Genomic DNA, 19,847 nt, shown 5'->3' with positions numbered 1-19,847 from the left:
TTGCAGACGAGCCAAGCCCCTAAACAGGCTGACTCTGGTGGCGGTGGTGCCCTCTGGTGTAACTATTTACACTGCGAGAGTTTGTGGCTATAGCCAGTTCATAGCCTTAAGGTTTATGGTTTTCTCACAATAGTTTTTGTGGGCACATGCTTAAACGTGAACGTTGCAAAACAAACTTTTCAAAACTGGTCAAAACAGTAACTTCTGTACTTCTTACTTTACTTTACTTTACTTTACTCCTCTTTACCAGGGCTTGAGCCTGTATGGCGGTGGCACCTGCTGCTTTCCTGCTCTTTATCGTCGTCTGTGGTCGTCTCATCCGTAGGTTCTTTTTCTCTGCTTTGTCTTCCTTCTCTTTCTTTAGGACTTTGTGTTACGTCCAGGGCATACAATCCTCTTTCACCTTGATGCATAGTAAACTGGACTGAATCTCCCATCTTTAGATTTCTGCCAGGGTGTCCTCGAGGCAGATGAGCTCTCACATCTCTTCTGTTGACAAATATCCCTTCTTTGATACCAGGTGCTACGATGAATCCGTATCCACTTCTCAGATTAAAATCCTCTACTACTCCTCTGAAAAGGGGTCCTCTGGCCTGGGCTTTGGACCTTCTCAGGGCTCGTTTTTCTTGCAGGTCTCTGACGGTGACTTCTCTCTGCTCTGGGGATGGCGGTGCAGGGAAAGACTGGGTTCTGCTGCGGCGCTGTGTCTTGCAGGCTGGATTCTGCGAAGTGCAGCTTACAAGCTCCCAGGTGGGGCGGTTGGGCAGGTCTTCTTCCGCAGGAGGTGTCAGGTCTTCCTCGTCCCAGCGGGAATATGGCAGCATCTCCGGCTCTGGGACTAGCACTGCTGCTGGCTCCGGGGGCAACTCCTCAGCTTCTTGCCCTCCTCTCCCCCTTAGTTCTTCGCTGCACTCTGGTCGTGGCAGCGCTGGGGATGAGTGTTCCTCAGCTGGCCCAGGCGGTGGACTCTTCAGCGTAGTTGCTGCAGGGGTTGCCTTAGGGGTGTGCGGAGGGAGCATGTATCGGTCCACCAACCATTGTGGAAACTTGGCCTCCATGTCAGCCTTCAGCCGCCAGTATTCGGGGTCCTCCCCCAGCGTGGGCTTTCCAGCAGGGACCTCTTTGGACTGGGGAGCGGTGTCTGCTCTGGCCTTGCAGGCCGGGGTAAATGGTGATGCAATCTCTTTGCGGGCCGCGCCTGGCATGGTGGCGGCCTGGTCTTGGCGGGCCGCGCCCTGTTTGGCGGCGGCCTGGTCTTGGCGGGCCGCGCCCTGTATGGCGGCGGCCTGGTCTTGGCGGGCCGCGCCCTGTATGGCGGCGGCCTGGTCTTGGCGGGCCGAGCAGGGCATCGCTGCGGCGGCCGGGGCTTGACGGGCCGAGCAGGGCATCGCTGCGGCGGCCGGGGCTTGACGGGCCGAGCAGGGCATCGCTGCGGCGGCCGGGGCTTGGCGGGCCGAGCAGGGCATCGCTGCGGCGGCCTGGGCTTGGCGGGCCGAGCAGGGCATCGCTGCGGCGGCCTGGGCTTGGCGGGCCGCACCTGGCGTGGCTGCGGCCTGGCTCAGCGTCGCCGCGCCGGGCGCCTCTTCAGGGACCGCGGGCGTGGCAGCAGGGGTCGGGGCATCCGGGCCGGCAGGGGTAATACTGGACTCACCCATCGGTGGCAGCATCGGGGTCTGAGTCGTCGCCGTCCGGTCTGGCACTCGTCGTGCGGTTCCCCTCTCATAGGCCTGAACTGCGGCAGCCATCTCCAGAAGTTCCATTCGTTCTTCTCTGATCTGCTCCACGACCCGGGTCTCCAGTCGGTCGCAGAACTGGGCCAGCTCCCGATACCACCAGGCAGCGGAGCCCGGTTCTGGGTTTCTGCGGTCAGACGCCATTTCTTCTGCGCCGTCTTCTGCACGATTCTCCAGCTGTGGACTCGTCGTTGCCTCTAGTAGCAAGCTGTTCAGTTTCTGCTCTGCCTCTTTCAGCAGCTCCTCTCCCAGCAGCAGGCTTCTGGCTCCCTTTCTGTCCCGACGTCTCTGGACGCCTCCGCTCTCTTCACAAGCGAGGTCCGAACTCTGCAGGGGATCTCTGGGTAGCCACACCTCTTCGTGGGCGGTAACTTCTCCCAGCGCGGGCTGCTGTTGTTTTTCAGCGCGCTTTTCATGGTGGCAATATGGCGGCGCTTCCAATTTTTCAAGCGGACCGCCCAGGCACATGGTCACCTGTCTGGACAGGTCTAGTCCTTATCCTGTTCGTGACGCCAGATGTGAAGCCCCACAGGTGTTGTGTCGGTGCATTACCTTCAGGGACTCCACGCAGCTGGATCTCCGTCACTGGTAGGAAATCTTCTGTTTTAATTGTGACGCCACTCTCAGTATTGCGGCCAGTAGGGACCGCCACTGCAGGTTGAGGGTCGCCTGGGGCTGATGGTGTGTGCAGTTAGTTGGAATAGCCTCCTGAGAGTGAGGCAAGCCCCAGGGCCCGGTGTAGGTGCGTAGTACCACAAGGCGCAGAATGACTCAACACAGGCAGGATGTCTTTCAGGGTTTTTACTCACAGTTGATGGCAGGGTGAGCGACCCGGGCGTAGCTGGGATGAACCAAGTGGGAACCAGGTGTCCTTCAGGCTGACTTGTGAGGGTGACTACTAACTCGCCTTCCTTAGCCCTTGGTGGTTTGGGGTAACCCCGACTTTGAGTCCCTATGGGGGTCACCCAGGGAAGATGCTGCAGCCTCTCTCCCCTTCGTTCGCCGTGTGCTTGTTGCCTGGGCCAGATCACTCCAGCTTCTTGCCTCCTGTGAGCTATGGGCCCTAACTGTGGCTACGTGGCTGCGGCTTTTTGTGGTGTTGTGGCGTGGGCTTTGAGAGCCCCACACCGGCAGGTTTAGCAAAAGAAAGCTGGATCTATCTCCGCTTCGGGATCTGCCGCCCGTTTGGGCCTGGTACTCTCCAGCAGTCTCCTTACTTCCCACTCCGTGCTCTTCTCTCTAGCTGAGATGGGTTTCGGGTAGCACTCCTGGTTGACCGTTCTCCCCCGTCAGTAGCCACTGCGCGGGCGCTGTTAGACAGCAACAGCCCCACAGGTCTGCTCCTCACTGAGCCCTATGGAGTTCTGCTCTAACTGACTCACTGCCCCTCCTCTCCTGTTCTTGCCTACGCCACCTAGCAACCAGACTCTCCACCACACCCCTTGAGAGGAGATGGAGGCTTTTGACCCCCTGCCACTATTCCAGTGGAGGTATAGGCTTTGCCCCCTCCTGGGATCCCCAGGGGTCCTCTCATGGGTACATGTGTGAGACCTGATCACTATGCGCCTGTGTCCCACACCCCAGTCAGCCTTCTGGATTACCTGTATTGTACTGTCCCCAGCATGGGTGCAGTACTCAGTGGTGCCTGACCAGGTCAGGGGCGCCACAACAGCAGCAGCAGGAGACCGGAGATCAGCGCTGGAGGTAAGTAAAGCTTTTTTATTTTACTATGGACAGCAGCACGGGGGCCATAGCTAACACAGGGGGGGCATGTGCTATCAAAGGGAGCACAGGCAGATATAATATGCACGCTGCTCCAGCCCCTCAGCGTGATGCAGTTTCAGCACCACACTGCTGATGGACAGCGGCTGTGCATATTATATGAGCGGGTGCAGGAGATCAAACGCTGCCGCTCACAGCTTCACCAGCACCGCTCCAGAGCTGCCACCACCTCCACTGGACACTGTAGTGTGTGTGTTGTGTGTATATATATACACCCCCCCCGTATATTCGGATTATAAGACGCAACCCCTACTTTCCCCCAAAATTTGGGGGAACAAAAGTGCGTCTTATAAAGCGAAAAATACGGTAATTTGTATTCCCAGACCGTTCAATGACTCTGTGACCTGAAGTTGCCTATTAATATGACAACTTTCATGTGGTTTATGTTGTGTCCTGAAGCACAGAAATGTTTGGCCACAGGTATGGATATTGGGACAATAAAACTTTCACACCACTAATCAAAGCTAATTAAGGATTCACTTTCTAAGCTCAGTGTTTGTTTATTTAAATGTCTTTTTATTATACTATGGCTCTGCTCTGTTTGTATATATATTTGTGTTTCCTCAGATATTTTGTTATACCATGCCTGATGAGGAGATCTAAGGAGTCTTGAAAGCTTGCTCCGTAACATCATTTATTTTATCTTAGTTATTCATTAAAAGGTATCAGAACTACAAGATTATAATTTTGTTTCTCTCACTGAGCGCAATCAATCATTTTTCAACTGGCTAACACGGTACCAAAACTTTTTTCCTTTTCATGATGCTGTTTGATCCTTAATGTTCTCAAACCTCTGAGGCCTCCACAGAACAGCTTTGGTTATACTGACAACACATTACACAAAGGTGGACGCAATTTACTGACTAGATGACTTCTGGTGACAATTGGCCACTCAGAATTTTTTTATATTGGTAACAGACTGAATATAAATGCACATCGCAATTTTCAAAATTATATCTTTTAAATATTTACAAAACCATGTATCATTTCCTTCATACTACTTGCTACTTTGTGTTGGTATATCATATAACATTCCACTAAAATATATTTAAGTTTGTAGGTGTATCGTGAAAAAATGAGAGGAGGGTAAAGTTGAGAGAGAATGAATACTTTTTCAAGTCATTATATATTTTTCGATTAATACGATGTACAGTCAGGGCCAGAAATATTTGGACAGTGACACAAGTTTTGTTATTTTAGCTGTTTACAAAAACATGTTCAGAAATACATATATATAATATGGGCTGAAAGTGCACACTCCCAGCTGCAATATGAGAGTTTTCACATCCAAATCGGAGAAAGGGTTTAGGAATCATAGCTCTGTAATGCATAGCCTCCTCTTTTTCAAGGGACCAAAAGTAATTGGACAAGGGACTCTAAGGGCTGCAATTAACTCTGAAGGCGTCTCCCTCGTTAACCTGTAATCAATGAAGTAGTTAAAAGGTCTGGGGTTGATTACAGGTGTGTGGTTTTGCATTTGGAAGCTGTTGCTGTGACCAAACAACATGCGGTCTAAGGAACTCTCAATTGAGGTGAAGCAGAACATCCTGAGGCTGAAAAAAAAGAAAAAATCCATCAGAGAGATAGCAGACATGCTTGGAGTAGCAAAATCAACAGTCGGGTACATTCTGAGAAAAAAGGAATTGACTGGTGAGCTTGGGAACTCAAAAAGGCCTGGGCGTCCACGGATGACAACAGTGGTGGATGATCGCCGCATACTTTCTTTGGTGAAGAAGAACCCGTTCACAACATCAACTGAAGTCCAGAACACTCTCAGTGAAGTAGGTGTATCTGTCTCTAAGTCAACAGTAAAGAAAGTAAATACAAAGGGTTCACATCTAGATGCAAACCATTCATCAATTCCAAAAATAGACAGGCCAGAGTTAAATTTGCTGAAAAACACCTCATGAAGCCAGCTCAGTTCTGGGAAAGTATTCTATGGACAGATGAGACAAAGTTCAACCTGTACCAGAATGATGGGAAGAAAAAAGTTTGGAGAAGAAAGGGAACGGCACATGATCCAAGGCACACCACATCCTCTGTAAAACATGGTGGAGGCAACGTGATGGCATGGGCATGCATGGCTTTCAATGGCACTGGGTCACTTGTGTTTATTGATGACATAACAGCAGACAAGAGTAGCCGGATGAATTCTGAAATGTACCGGGATATACTTTCAGCCCAGATTCAGCCAAATGCCGCAAAGTTGATCGGACGGCGCTTCATAGTACAGATGGACAATGACCCCAAGCATAAAAACAAAAAAGTGAGCTGGAGTATGAGATAATACACATGGAGCTTGTGAGCTCATGTTCACACTGGCCTTTAGCCACATTGAGGCCTATTTTAGACCCATGGTAAGGTTTTAATATTAGAGAGTGTAGGTACTATCCCAACTGGGTACACCTTGGCGTTGGTGGGATAGCTTTATGCTTTTTTTGATCAAAAACAGTGTTTACTAAGAACCCTATGTTTATATGCACTATGCTTTTATTTAGTTACAGCAGGGTATGTTTTCACCATTTTTTCCTTGGTTTCTCAATGACCCCAAGCATACAGCCAAAGCTACCCAGGAGTTCATGAGTGCAAAAAAGTGGAACATTCTGCAATGGCCAAGTCAATCACCAGATCTTAACCCAATTGAGCATGCATTTCACTTGCTCAAATCCAGACTTAAGACGGAAAGACCCACAAACAAGCAAGACCTGAAGGCTGCGGCTGTAAAGGCCTGGCAAAGCATTAAGAAGGAGGAAACCCACCGTTTGGTGATGTCCATGGGTTCCAGACTTAAGGCAGTGATTGCCTCCAAAGGATTCGCAACAAAATATTGAAAATAAAAATATTTTGTTTTGGTTTGGTTTATTTGTCCAATTACTTTTGACCTCCTAAAATGTGGAGTGTTTGTAAAGAAATGTGTACAATTCCTACAATTTCTATCAGATATTTTTGTTCAAACCTTCAAATTAAACGTTACAATCTGCACTTGAATTCTGTTGTAGAGGTTTTATTTCAAATCCAATGTGGTGGCATGCAGAGCCCAACTCGCGAAAATTGTGTCACTGTCCAAATATTTCTGGACCTAACTGTATGTAGAAAAACAGCAGATATGACTACCATTGAGACAAAATTAGTTGTGTAATATATGGCAAATTAGATTATGCTCTCGTTGGAGATCTAAACCTTGAAGACAATATATAAAGAAACGATTCGATGTTCAGAAGCATAGGGAAGGTTATTGGTTGGACCCTGTAGGAAACTAGACCTCACCTCATAAGATCCCTAATTATCTATCCCTGCCTAGCTGCAGGGGATGGCAGTCTAAGCCTAACTAATGCATTGACGCCCCCACTTCTCATCAACTAAATCTAACGGAGTCCCTGTTTGGCCCCATGGACAGGATGACCACCATATACGTGTACAAGTTCAATTCCAAATAAAAAAAAAACCAAAACAATCCATCAGCTAACTCCTGCTGACTATAGATAAAGTGTATAGTAAAAGCTCTTTGGATGCATTAAAGGGAGTCGGGCTCCTGTTCCAGTCTAGAAAGGCAACATAGTCATCCCAAAGGAGGTTTCACTATTCCACTAACAAACCTCATGAATGAGTGAGGAGAAACAGTTTGGCATTGGAAATTGGGGATACCCCTGAAAACTGAGAAAAGTAGATAGTGGTGAGACAGTTCTTTGTTTTCTGTGGATGATGGATCTGATGCCTGTATGCACTTTATCTATAGTCAGCAGGAGTTAGCGGAAGGATTAGTTTTTGTTTTTATCTAATTGGAATCTCAATATAATGGTCATCCTTTACTAGGCCAACTAGGGAATATACATTAGGATAGACGAGGAGAAGAGCGTGAGCCATTACGTTAATTAGGCTTAGACTACCAACCCCTGCAGCTTGGCAGGGATAGGTAATTAGGGATCTTACAGGGTGATGTCCAGTTTAGTACGGGGTCCACTCGATAAGGTGATCTCTACCCCTGTGCATTTTTGAACTTTTAGTTATATATCTTCTAATCTACATGGTTTAGAATTCAGTATTTCTCAACTCCAGTCCTCAAGATTCACCAACAGATGATGTTTTCAGGTTTTCCTCAGTCACGTTTTTAGGATTTCCTTAATGTTTCACGGGTGATGGAATTATTCCCAGTCTAATATTGAGGAAAACCTGATCTATTGGTTGGTCTTGAGGACTGGAGTTGAGAAACACTGAATTCTAAACACTGGAGATGTTCTTGCTGATCCTTCACCATTTTACAGTGCAGTAAGAATAGCTCCTCACTTATTTTTTCATTTATGGTCAATATTAGTACCTGCATTTATCAGGTTTTCTTTTAATGTAATTTAATGAGTTTTCTTTTTTTTAATTTATAAGGCCCTTGGGACCTCTCCACAGACTTGGGTGCAGAATTGCTGTGGATTTGCTTTGCATACATTGACATGCTGAGGATTTTGAAATCAGCAGCGTTGGTCAATTTCCACTATAGATTTTATCTCTGCAGCGTGTGGATCCGATTTAGTAAAATCTGATTTCCATTGCTGGTTCTGTATTATGCAGCGGATTTTCCAAGTATTGAGATCTAGCTGGACAATTCTCTGGGTGCGTGACTCGTGCATTTTACCTTTAAGGCTTCATTTACATGATGGGTACTCACAGTTTAACTGCATTGTGTGAATAAACCCTAAAGGGTGCTTTACACGCTGCGACATCGCTAACGATATATCGTCGGGGTCACGTCGTTAGTGACGCACATCCGGCGCCGTTAGCGACATCGCAGCATGTGACACCAAGGACCGACGATCAATGAGCGCAAAAACGTGAAAAATCGTTGCTCGTTGACACGTAGCTCCTTTTCCAAATAAGGTTGCTGTTGCAGATACGATGTTATTCGTTGTTCCTGCGGCAGCACACATCGCTACGTGTGACACCGCAGGAACGAGGAACATCTCCTTGCCTCCGTCCACCAGCAATGAGGAAGGAAGGAGGTGGGCGGCATGTTCCGGCCGCTCATCTCTGCCCCTCCTCTGCTATTGGACGGCTGCCGTGTGACATCGCTGTGACGCTGCATGAACCGCCCCCTTAGAAAGGAGGCGGATCGCCAGCGAGAGTGACGTCGCAGGGAATGTAAGTCTGTGTGACGGGTTTTAGCGGTGTTGTGCGCCACGGACAGCGATTTGCCCGTGACGCACAACCGATGGGGGCGGGTACGCTCGCTAGCGATATCGGTATCGACCATAAGAGCTCACACTCTATAGGAAAGAGAGGACCTCACTGACCATAAGAGCTTACACTATATAGGAGTGATGGGACCTCACTTACCATAAGAGTTTACACTCCATAGGAGTGATAGGACCTCACTGACCATAAGAGTTTACACTCCATAGGAGAAAGAGAACCTCACTGACCATAAGAGCTCACACTCTATAGGAAAGAGAGGACCTCTATGACCATAAGCCCATAAGAGCTTACACCCTATAGAAGACAGAGGACCTTACTGACTCTAAGAGCTTACATTACAGAGAGAGAAAACCTCACTGACTATAAGAGCTTACACTCTATAGGAGAGAGTGAACCTCACTGACCATAAGAGCACACACTCTATACGACAGCAAAAGAAATGACTCTGCTGATTTATAAAAGCTTAGCATCTACAGGTGAGAAAGATATGATCCCAATGACCATAAGAGCTTACACACTACAATCGAGAAAGACTTATTGACTCTGGAGATAGAAAACAACTCTGCTGTACAAACTGTGCTCCAGTGGTTCCCTCTGATCTGTGATGACCCAGGATCTGACCACCACTGTACAAGATATGATAATCCGCTAATTGTTATAGCTGCAGTTCATTACGGGAAGGTCCATGCGACAATGAAAAATGACATTAGTCCGCTGTCTTATGTTGCATCAGTAAGAAAAAAATGGTGGTGGGTAAGTTTTTCTTTACTGTGAGACGTAAGTCAAATCTCAAAATGTTCAACTTGAGAAAGTTTGATTCAAACTTGATACTACACGGATCAATCCACTCATTACTAAGTGGCCATATTATCGTAGAGATGTAGCAGCATCTATTGCCGTACAACACATATGGTGTTTGTGTAGCATGCGGCTCATTCAAAGTGAATGAAATTGGCCGTGCTATGCAGATAGTGTAGAGTGCAGAGGCTGTTTAGGCTATTAAAGAAACATTGGGTAGAATTGTCACCAGATGGGCTGTAGAAGAAAGTGTCTCAATTCCATAGTCTGATTCGTTAAACATTTTCATGCAGGTTCAAGAATTCAATCCTCTAGAGGACGGCATTGCTTGGTTGTGCAAAAGAAGTGAAGAGACAATTTCTGGACTATAAAAAATGGTCTATTTAATTTACAATGAAGCCTCCTGCCCCCCTAAAGCGCACCTGTCTGTTCAAGCATAACCTATAGAAAAACAAGACGCTATCCTCATCATTCTGAGTTGAAACAGCTTTTTGAGTAGCGTTTCCTCTTCATCAGAATTCTGCCAGAAACTTTTTTACCTTTCCTTCACCTCCAAACATTGTTCCTGCTATTTTTCAATGGTTTTCTGGCACAGAACTGAAATCCTGCACCTGTATGCAGTTTCACAGACAGGAGAACAAGAGCAAAGATGCAAATGTGGCACCCCAGTGGTTCGGTTGCCACAGCAACATTGCCCTCCTCACAGGGGGTGATGCTATACCTGGAAGCAAAAGGGGGGGGTCTCCCATGCTAGGAACACTAGCACTCAACACGTCCTACTCCAGACCAGAAGGGGGAGCTCGAGAACCCGGTTTGAGGGGAGCTTTCGTATTCATTCTGGCCTGGAGGAGGAGTTAGGAACACACACACGAAAGTGAAACTAACAGGGCAGAACAAGTCAGGAGGGGAGAGAAGACGGTCACTGAGAAGAGAGCTCAGCAATAGCCCTGTCAGGGTAGAGAGCATAGAACCAGACATCGGAGTCTGAGGCTGCGTGGGAACTGAAGTCCCTGTAGCAGAATCCAAAGGGCAGGAGACTGTGGGCTGCAGAGTGCCTGGAGCACAGCAGCATACTAGAGCCAGGAGCCGTGATAGAAGTTGTGGCACCGGTAAAGGACTCGCGCTACCTGCCATATGGGTGAGAACCAGAACCAACATAAAGAAGAGGGTCTCAGCATAGCTTCAAGCCGCAGGAACCCACACATTACAGCGCAAGCAGTAAGGCCTACAACCCACCTGGCTAGGTGGATCCTCTCAATTGCTTCCAGGCTGACCGAACCTCTGTTACCTGCTGGATGAGGCTCTCAGGCCTGTACCATCAACTACCAAGTAAAAGGTAAAGGAAACTATGGCTCGTGTTGTCCAGTAATTAGCGACGTCCTCAGTCCTGCACCTCAATGTTAACTCCGTCAATCGCCTACTACTACTCCCATCCGCCCTGGGGCCCAACTCTGCCTGTGGAGAGCTATACCAACCAAGCTACATCACCATCTGCCCCAGAGGTCCCCATTCAGCAGCGGCGGCACCTAACTTGCCGCACACCACAAGTGGCGTCACAAACTACATCCCTATCATCATCTCTACTTGTACTGACACAGTCGAGGTCACGGAACCGGGCCTTGACACTGCAGCGTCCCAGAAACAGAACCGCGGCCCGGTAACGAGTGACCCCCAGGCCCCGGTACGGACGTGTCACAAAGATCCACTTCCATTTCTTGTAATCCAACCTTTCCACTCTTTGTAGTAATTTTTTAATACATTTTTGAAATAAATGATTTTCAGACTTTACTACGATGTCTATTAAATGAGATAACATTCTTTCAAAATACCATGACCCCCAGTGACAAGAAATAGACCGAAAAATATCAGTCATGGATGAATATGGGATCTTACACTAAGAAATTTGTGTCGAAAACTAATACTACACATTGGTAGTTTGTGCATATCATATTCTTAGGATGAGAGTTAAAGCAACCAAGAATTTTACATACAGTGATGTCCTTCATGTTGTAGATCACATATCAATGGCCTAAACAATAAGAAAAGATGCAAAATATTTAATCATTAAAGGGTTAACTCAAGAAGAATCCCTTCCATACAACGAGAAAATTTCACTTAAATAGAACCAGTCAGCACCATTTTGTAATACAAAATAAATACATGGCTGTAATACTGATTACATTAATATCTTTGCTGAAGAATTGCACTTTATGGTGCTTCTTTAATCGGCATTTTAAGTTTTCTGCTAATTAGATTTCGGTGCACATGGGGCTAAATTGTACTCTGGTCTTCTCCTCCCTGTCTTTGCTTCCTTTGCCACTCCATCTGCCTCTGGTCTTTGATTTCCCGGCCCCTCCGCCTGCTTGTGGTCTGTGATAATCCGGTCCCTCCACGTACCTCTGGTCTGTGAATCTCCAGCCCTTCCATCGGCCTCCAGTCTGTGATTTCCCTGTCCATCTGTCTACCTCTGGTCTGTGATTCCCTGGCTCCTCCACTTGCCTCCGGTCTGTGATTCCCTGGTCTCTTCACCTGTCTCCAGTCTGTGATTCCCCAGCCCATCCGCCTGCCTCTGGTCTGTCATTCCTTGGCTCCTCCGCCTGCCTCCGGTCTTTGATTCCCTGGCCCCTCCTCCTTCCTCCGGTCTGTGATTCCCCGGCCCTTCCACCTGCCTCCGGTCTGTGATTCTTGGATCCTTCCGTCAGCCTCTGCTTTGTGAGTCCCCAGCCTCTTTGCCTGCCTCTGGTCTGTGATTCCCCAGCCCCTCCGCCTGCCTCCTGTCTATGATTCCTTGGTCCCCTCATCTCCCTCTGGTCTGTGAATCACCTGCTTCTTCTGTTCGAACTCTTAGTAGTGACCTGTTATTCACAGACTGGAGACAGGTGGAGAGGATGGGGAATCACAGACAGGGAGGAGAAGACCCAGTGTAAGAAGCTGAAAACTTCAAATGCTGAGTAAAAAACTCCAAACTGGATTTATTCACCAAAGGTATCATTTTAATCAGTATTACAGTGACATTAGTTTACAAAATTGTGCTGACAGATTCTCTTTAAAGAAGTTAATCTTCTCTTTTACATCTACTGTACCAATAGTCAATCATTTACCCCAATCACGCTAGGCCTGTACTGTATAGAAAGGTTTAAATATTACGCTTGCTGATATATTCTGATGATATTTACAGACATCATCATTACTGTCCCCATTGGGACTCACAATCTAAATTCCTTATTAGTGAACCTAGAGAAAACTCACACAAATATGGGGAGAACACACAAACTCCTTGCAGATATTGTCCTTGGTGTCATTTGAACCTAAGACCTTAGGGTAGAAAGGAAACAGTGCTACCTACTGAGCCACCATGCTTCCCACAGACCTTACACCTGAAGACTAGAGAAGAAAGCTCCACATTCCTGGAGACAGGAAGTAAAATGACAAAACCACCTAAGGTGACCGTGACATATAAATGCAATTTTGTGGTTATCGTTTTTGACTGAAGAAAGTCAAGAGAAATTCAAGATGCTAACCCATGTGATAGACATCATTGACCTGACAGGGTCCATTTACTTTCCTCAAGATTTTGGAGTTTACTGAGTGAATCCCTGAGCAATACATAACTAAGTAGATCACTGTGATTGGGATAAACTTCAGGCATTGTGTGTGAAATGATCAATATACTGTAAAACATGAGCGAGTACAAGGCAATCAGGAGCCTGCTCGCTGAGGATGCTCTGCTCAAATTACTTCTCTATAGGATCTCGGCAAAACGTATCAAGGATGGTGTTTTCTTGATTCATCTCCATAATCTCTTACAGAGCAAGGGAGCAGAAAATTGAACGGAGTAACGTGTGTGGGGCTTGTTTTTTAATCTTCATGTCATGCCTGTAGCAGAAAATCATTTAACCCACTAATACATCAAGATATTGACGTAAACTGTAATCACAGGCCAACTCAGGATTCCCACTGTTTTCTTAGATATATATTTTACATTTAAATCCATAAATTTAATGGATATTTCCTTGTAGATAATTATGCTTATCATATATCATTAGTCCCACTTGTGGCTACTGGGGCCTCAGCATGGGCCACCCAACTGGTGGAAGCTTCTTTATGTCAGAGTGGACACTAAACCATATCATTCAAAATGATTAAACCAAGTGACACCATATGTTTTCTGAGATTCGGAAAGAATACCCTGACCCACAATATTTTACAAATGGAAAACTTTTAGGACCTATTAGTTGAATTAGGCAACCACGTTGGCTTTCATAACTTGAAAAGTGACCAGATCTCCACTAAAACCAGGGAGAGAAACCCCTTGTTCCAGACTTGATGGTGGTTGCCTTCTATATTGAGAAACCTAAAAGGCTTAGTTTTGACCCTCACAAATGGACACTAAACCATATCACTCAAAATGATTAAACCAACTGACACCAGATTTTTTCTGAGATCCAGAAGAAATACCCTGACCCACAATATTTTACTAATGAAAAACTTTTAGGACCTATTAGGTAACCACATTGGCTTTCATAACTTGAAAAGTGACCAGATCTCCACCAAAACCGGAAACAGAAAGACTCGATTGTGGTTGCCTTCTATGTTGAGAAACCTCTAAGGTTCATTTTTGACCCTAACAAATAAAAACATGCAAATAATATCAATTTATCCAGTACATGATGATATCGATGTGAAAGCTTTCATGAAATTAATGATCTCTTTTACATTTTTGGAACCTCCTTGTATACACAGATAATTATGCTTATTGTGTATTATTGGTCGCAGTTGTGGCTTCTGGGGCCTCAGCATGTGCCAACCAACTGGTGGAGCTTCTTCATGTCACAGTGGACACTAAACCATATCACTCAAAATTATTAAACCAAGTGACACCAGATGTTTTCCGAAATCCAGAAGGAATACCCTGACCCAAGATATTTTACTAACGAAAAACTTTTAGCACCTATTAGTTGAATTAGGCAACTATGCTGTCTTTCATAACTTAAGAAGTGACCAGATCTCCACCAAAACCGGGCACAGAAAGACTCAATGGTGATTGCTTTCTATGTTGAGAATCGTCTAAGGCTCATTTTTGACCCTCACAAAATAAAAACGTGCAAATAATATCAATTTATCAAGTAGATGAAGATATTGAAGTGAAGACTTTCATGAAATTAATGATCTCTTTTACATTTTTGGAACCTCCTTGTATACACAGATAATTATGCTTATCATTTATTATTGGTCCCACTTGTGGCTACTGGGGCCTCAGCATGTGCCAGCTTCTTTATGTCAGAGTGGACACTAAACCATATCAATTGAAATAATTAAACCAAGTGACACCAGATGTTTTCTGAGATTCAGAAGGAATACCCTGACCCACAATATTTTACAAATGGAAAACTTTTAGTACCTATTAGTTGAATTAGGCAACCACGTTGGCTTTCATAGCTTGAAAAGTGACCAGATCACCACCAAAACCGGGGACAAAAAGACTCGATGGTGGTTACCTTCTATGTTGAGAAATCTCTAAGGCTCATTTTTTGACACTCACAAATAAAAAGATGCAAATAATATATATTTATCCAGTACATGATGATATCGATGTGAAGGCTTTCATGAAATTAATGATCTCTTACATTTTTGGAACCTCCTTGTATTCACAGATAATTATGCTTATCGTGTATTATTGGTCACACTTGTGGCTTCTGGGGCCTCAGCATGTGCCAACCAACTGGTGGAAGTTTCTGCATGACACAGTGGACACTAAACCATATCACTCGAAATTATTAGACCAAGTGACACCAGATGTTTTCTGAGATTCGGAAGGAATAACCTGACCCACAATATTTTACATTCGAGAAACTTTTAGGACCTATTAGTTGAATTAGGCAACCATGTTGGCTTTCATAACTTGAAAAATGACCAGATCTCCACCAAAACCAGGGAGAGAAACCCATTGTTCCAGACTTGATGGTGGTTGCCTTCTATGTTGAGAAACCTATAAGGCTTATTTTTGACCCTCACAAATAAAAACATGCAAATAATAACAATTTTTCCAGTAGATGATGATATTGACGCGACAGCTTTCATGAAATGAATCTCTTTTGCGTTTTTTGAAACCTCCTTGTATACACAGATAATTATGCTTATCATTTATTATTGGTCCCACTTGTGGCTACTGGGGCCTCTGCATGTGCCAGCTTCTTGATGTCCGAGTGGACACTAAACCATATCACTCGAAATTATTAAACCAAGTGACACCAGATGTTTTCTGAGATTCGAAAGGAATACCCTGACCCACCATAATTTACTAACGAAAAACTTTTAGGACCTATTAGCTTTCATAACTTGAAAAGGGACCAGATCTCCACCAAAACCGGGGTCAGAAACCCCTTGTTCCAGACTTGAAGGCTGTTGCCTTCTATGTTGAGAAACCTCTTTAAGGCTCATTTTTGAGAATCCTTTGACCCTCACAAATATAAACATGCAAATAATATCAATTTATCCAGTAGATGAAGAATTTCATGAAATGAATGATCTCTTTTGCGTTTTTGGAACCTCCAGTAGATGCAGCTGTTCCTTGCAGATATTATCTATCACAGCACAAAGAGTTACACAGTTACTATGGCTCTGAACCGTACGCTCCGGAGAATTTTTTTTCCCCCCATATAATTAAAATTTAAAATATGCCCCTTACCTGGTAATCCTAGACAAAGCAAGAGACTGTAGTAGATAACGGGTACATATCCCAATCCACAGCCATACTTGTGAGACAGGAGAGAGCTGTTGTAGATATGATTGTGCTCCATTTACTTGCTTTTTCAAGGTTTCTTGGATTCTGTTCTTTCAAAGCATAAGTGAAAGAATCAGAAAGATGCTAGTCCCCCTCTTAAGAGAGCTGTGCATCCGGCAGGCGGCTTTGTCCTTCAGAGCATCCCTGTATCCCAGGACTCCCTCCACCTGCTGCTCAATGTAATAATTAAGAGAAAGTGCAGTGGTGCTGCTGCAAGCTGCATGCTTCACACCGGAGGAAGGAGCTGAGCCGTCCTCCGAAAGACCAATTTATAGAGTGAATTGTGGATGAGCGAGCAGTTCTGTGCAGTGGATATGACCATCAGTGGGGGAGAAGACAGCATGTGTGTGCGTGTGTGTGTGTGCGCTGTCAGAAGAAAGGCAGGAAAAAGAAGCCACCTCTGCACCAGTTGGAGAACAACTAGGTTCAAGTGGTGATAATGAATTTTCATGCCCCCATCCCCCACTCATCTGTTCGCTGCTACTCAGAAATTTATGTCTGTAATTATTATAATATTCCCATGCCGCTGGAAATCAAATTAATTGTGAAATAATACAACCTTGTTTTAATAATATATTACGCATCAATAATTAATTTTTCTTATTAGGTATGTACATTATCAATACTGGATAATGTTATTATTCACCAAGTAATTTTAGGTAACATTGCTTTGAAAATTACAGTCATTTTTTTTTTCTGCACCATGGAATCAAAACTTCCTATTTGCACACTTTGAAAAAAATAGAACCTAACAAAACAGAATCAGGAATAATAAGAAAAGCGTTGTTTTATGTCTGAATTTCTTTCTTTTCTTAATGTCTACTATAAATAAGATTTCTCTGATATGTTTTTAAGAAAAGGTTATACTTTTTATTCATTTCATATAGCACTGACATATTCCACAGTGAATGAAACCTAAGATAAAAAATTATATTATATATATATATATATATATATATATACATCTATCTATCTATCTATCTATCTATCTATCTATCTATCTATCTATATATATATATCTATCTATCTATATCTCTATATATATATATATATATATATATATATAGGTCCATGACAGATGTCAGCGATCAGTTGCGACCCCCTTTGGAACCTGGTCGCCAGCGCCCTGTACGACCGCACTACATAGCTAAAGTCAGCTATGCATATATATATATATGTATATATATATATATATATATATATATTATATATATATATATATATATATATATATATATATATATATATATATATAATGAAAGCAACAATAGTGAATGTTAATAAGGAACATACTGTACCTAGTAAACATTGTAAAAAAGTATAAAGGCATCCCACTGCAACAAGGTGTACCCAGATCAGAATGGTAACTATACTCTCTAATGTGTAAAATCTTCATGACCTAGGACATAACGGTACGTCCTAAGTCATGAAGGGGTGATCACCACCGGCTCCTGCGGTGAGCCCTTGGTGTTCCCTGCACATGTCTGCTGATTTGAACAGTAGACATATTTGCCTTGCAGGCGAGGGTGGATCCGCAATCCACCCATGCCTGTTAAACTCCTTAAATTTCACTGTCACCTTTAAAGCGCTACAGCAGGGAACGCACCTTTCCCTACTGCCATCGGAGGCCCCATGACGCAATCACGGGAACCGATGGCTGCCACAGTAGCACAAGAACACAGCATTTCTCCTAATCAGAGCGATTCTGCTCTGATCAGGAGAAATGAATCAGCAATCAGACTGCTGATCCTTAATGCCCCCTAGGGGGACTAGTAAAATAAAAAAAAGTAAAAACAGTTTAAAAAAATAATAAAACCTAAAAGTTTAATCAACTCCCATTTGCTCCATTGAAAATTGTAGGGTTAAAAAATAAAAATATGCACATTTCTGATATTGCCACGTTCAGAAATGCTCAATCTATGAAAATATAAAATCAATTATTCTGATCAGTAAATGGCATTGCTGCAAAAAAAAATTCCAAACGCCAATATTAAGTTTTTTGGTTGCTGCAAATTTTGCACAAAATGCAATAACAGGCGATCAAAATGTAGCATCTGCGCAAAAATTGTAACATTAAAAATGTCAGCTCGAGACGCAAAAAATAGCCAATCACTGAACCTCAGAGCCCGAAAAAATGAAAACGCTATGGATCGCGGAAAATGGTGCAAAAAGTGTACCCTTTTTTTTTGGACAAAGTTCTGATTTTTTTTTAACCCCTTAGATAACAGTAAACCTATACATGTTTGGTGTCTATGAACTCGTACCGACTTGAGGCATCACACCAAGATATCAGTTTTACCATATAGGCAACATGGTGAATAAAATATACCCAAAACTATTGTGCAATCACATTTTTTTTTTTTTTTCATTTTTACACATTTGGAATTTTTTTACCGTTTTCAGAGAGTGATTGGGTCTTGCAGAAATTGGGGTGCCTTTATGTAAACACAATATACATCCCACATGCAGATATTGTCTTTTGTGGCATAGAACTCATTATTTCATTACCACAAGGAAACAACTACACCCAATGATTAACCATGCTATATGATAATCTAGAGCGTTTGCTTATCTGCTTTTTTGCTTTTTTTCCACAATATTGCCTTTGTTACCCCAAGATATTCCACTGTGCTGTACAAAACTTGGCACCATTGCATTAGCGTCTTCCCATCACCCAATAGGGCTCCTCATTCATTTCTCAATTTTAGATGCACCGTAATAATTTTCAAAGAAAGCCAAATTACCTCTTGATTCGTGATGAGCGAACCCATGGATTTTCGGGTTCACCAAACCAATACAGACTAAAAAAAAAAACAGGTTAAATAGCCGAACTTGAGACCGGACAACAAACCCCATACAAGTCAATGGGGATGAGAAGTTCTGGGCTGTAAAATAGCCGTAGTAAGCACTAAGATGCTACAAATAGAATTAAAATAGTAGTAAGAGCGGGATGGTTTTCCTGGAGGATCACACTGCAGTCAAACTCTCTTCTTGGCCTTGTGATTAAGCTTCATGAATATTCCCTGCTTCCCCTGAAAACCCTCTGTGGCAGTATCTATGATTGGTTGCTGTCAGTTTGCTGTATGGTAGTGTAAAAATAAATAAATAAATAATTTTCAAAATTATGCTAGCTCCTACCATATTTTGACAGCCAGCCCTGGTAAAACAACAGCTACAGGCTGCAGCCCCTACCTGTGAGTTTTACCATGGCTGGATATCAAAATAGAGAGGGAAAAAAAGGCATAGGTCCCCCCCATTTTTGATAATCTGCCATAGTAAAGCGGACAGGTGGAGGATGGTATTATTAGGATGCTAGGAGCCATTGCTGTTGGCCCCCTCAGCCTAAAAATACCAGCCCACAGGTGCCCAGAATTGGCACATCACATTGGATGTACCAATCCAGGTGCTTTATCCAGCTCATCCCAATCGCCCTGGTCTGGGGGCAATTGGGGGTAATAGGAGGGGTTAATGACAGCTGTGAGTTGTCAAAAAATGACAACTGCCAGTAAGTCCTGGATTAGTAATGGGAGGTGTCTATGAGACCCCCCATTACTAAACCTGTAAGTGAT

At 44.1% G+C, this 19,847-nt stretch overlaps 1 protein-coding gene across 1 annotated transcript in view; it reads right to left on the bottom strand.

Moving 5' to 3' along the window:
- GPR139 (G protein-coupled receptor 139) overlaps positions 1–16,632 on the bottom strand; it is a 167,658-nt gene extending 151,026 nt beyond the window's left edge. Inside the window, exon 1 of the mRNA XM_075317991.1 lies at positions 16,183–16,632. Within this exon, the coding sequence (XP_075174106.1) occupies positions 16,183–16,294 (112 nt within the window). The 5' untranslated portion in view covers positions 16,295–16,632. The remainder of the gene's footprint in view (positions 1–16,182) is intronic.
- Between the last annotated feature and the right edge of the window lie 3,215 nt (positions 16,633–19,847).

The sequence above is a fragment of the Anomaloglossus baeobatrachus genome, chromosome 7, assembly GCF_048569485.1.
Source record: "Anomaloglossus baeobatrachus isolate aAnoBae1 chromosome 7, aAnoBae1.hap1, whole genome shotgun sequence".
Lineage (NCBI taxonomy): Eukaryota > Metazoa > Chordata > Amphibia > Anura > Aromobatidae > Anomaloglossus > Anomaloglossus baeobatrachus.
The sequence above is the reverse complement of the archived record's forward strand: the minus strand, read 5'-3'. Positions and strand labels throughout refer to the sequence as shown.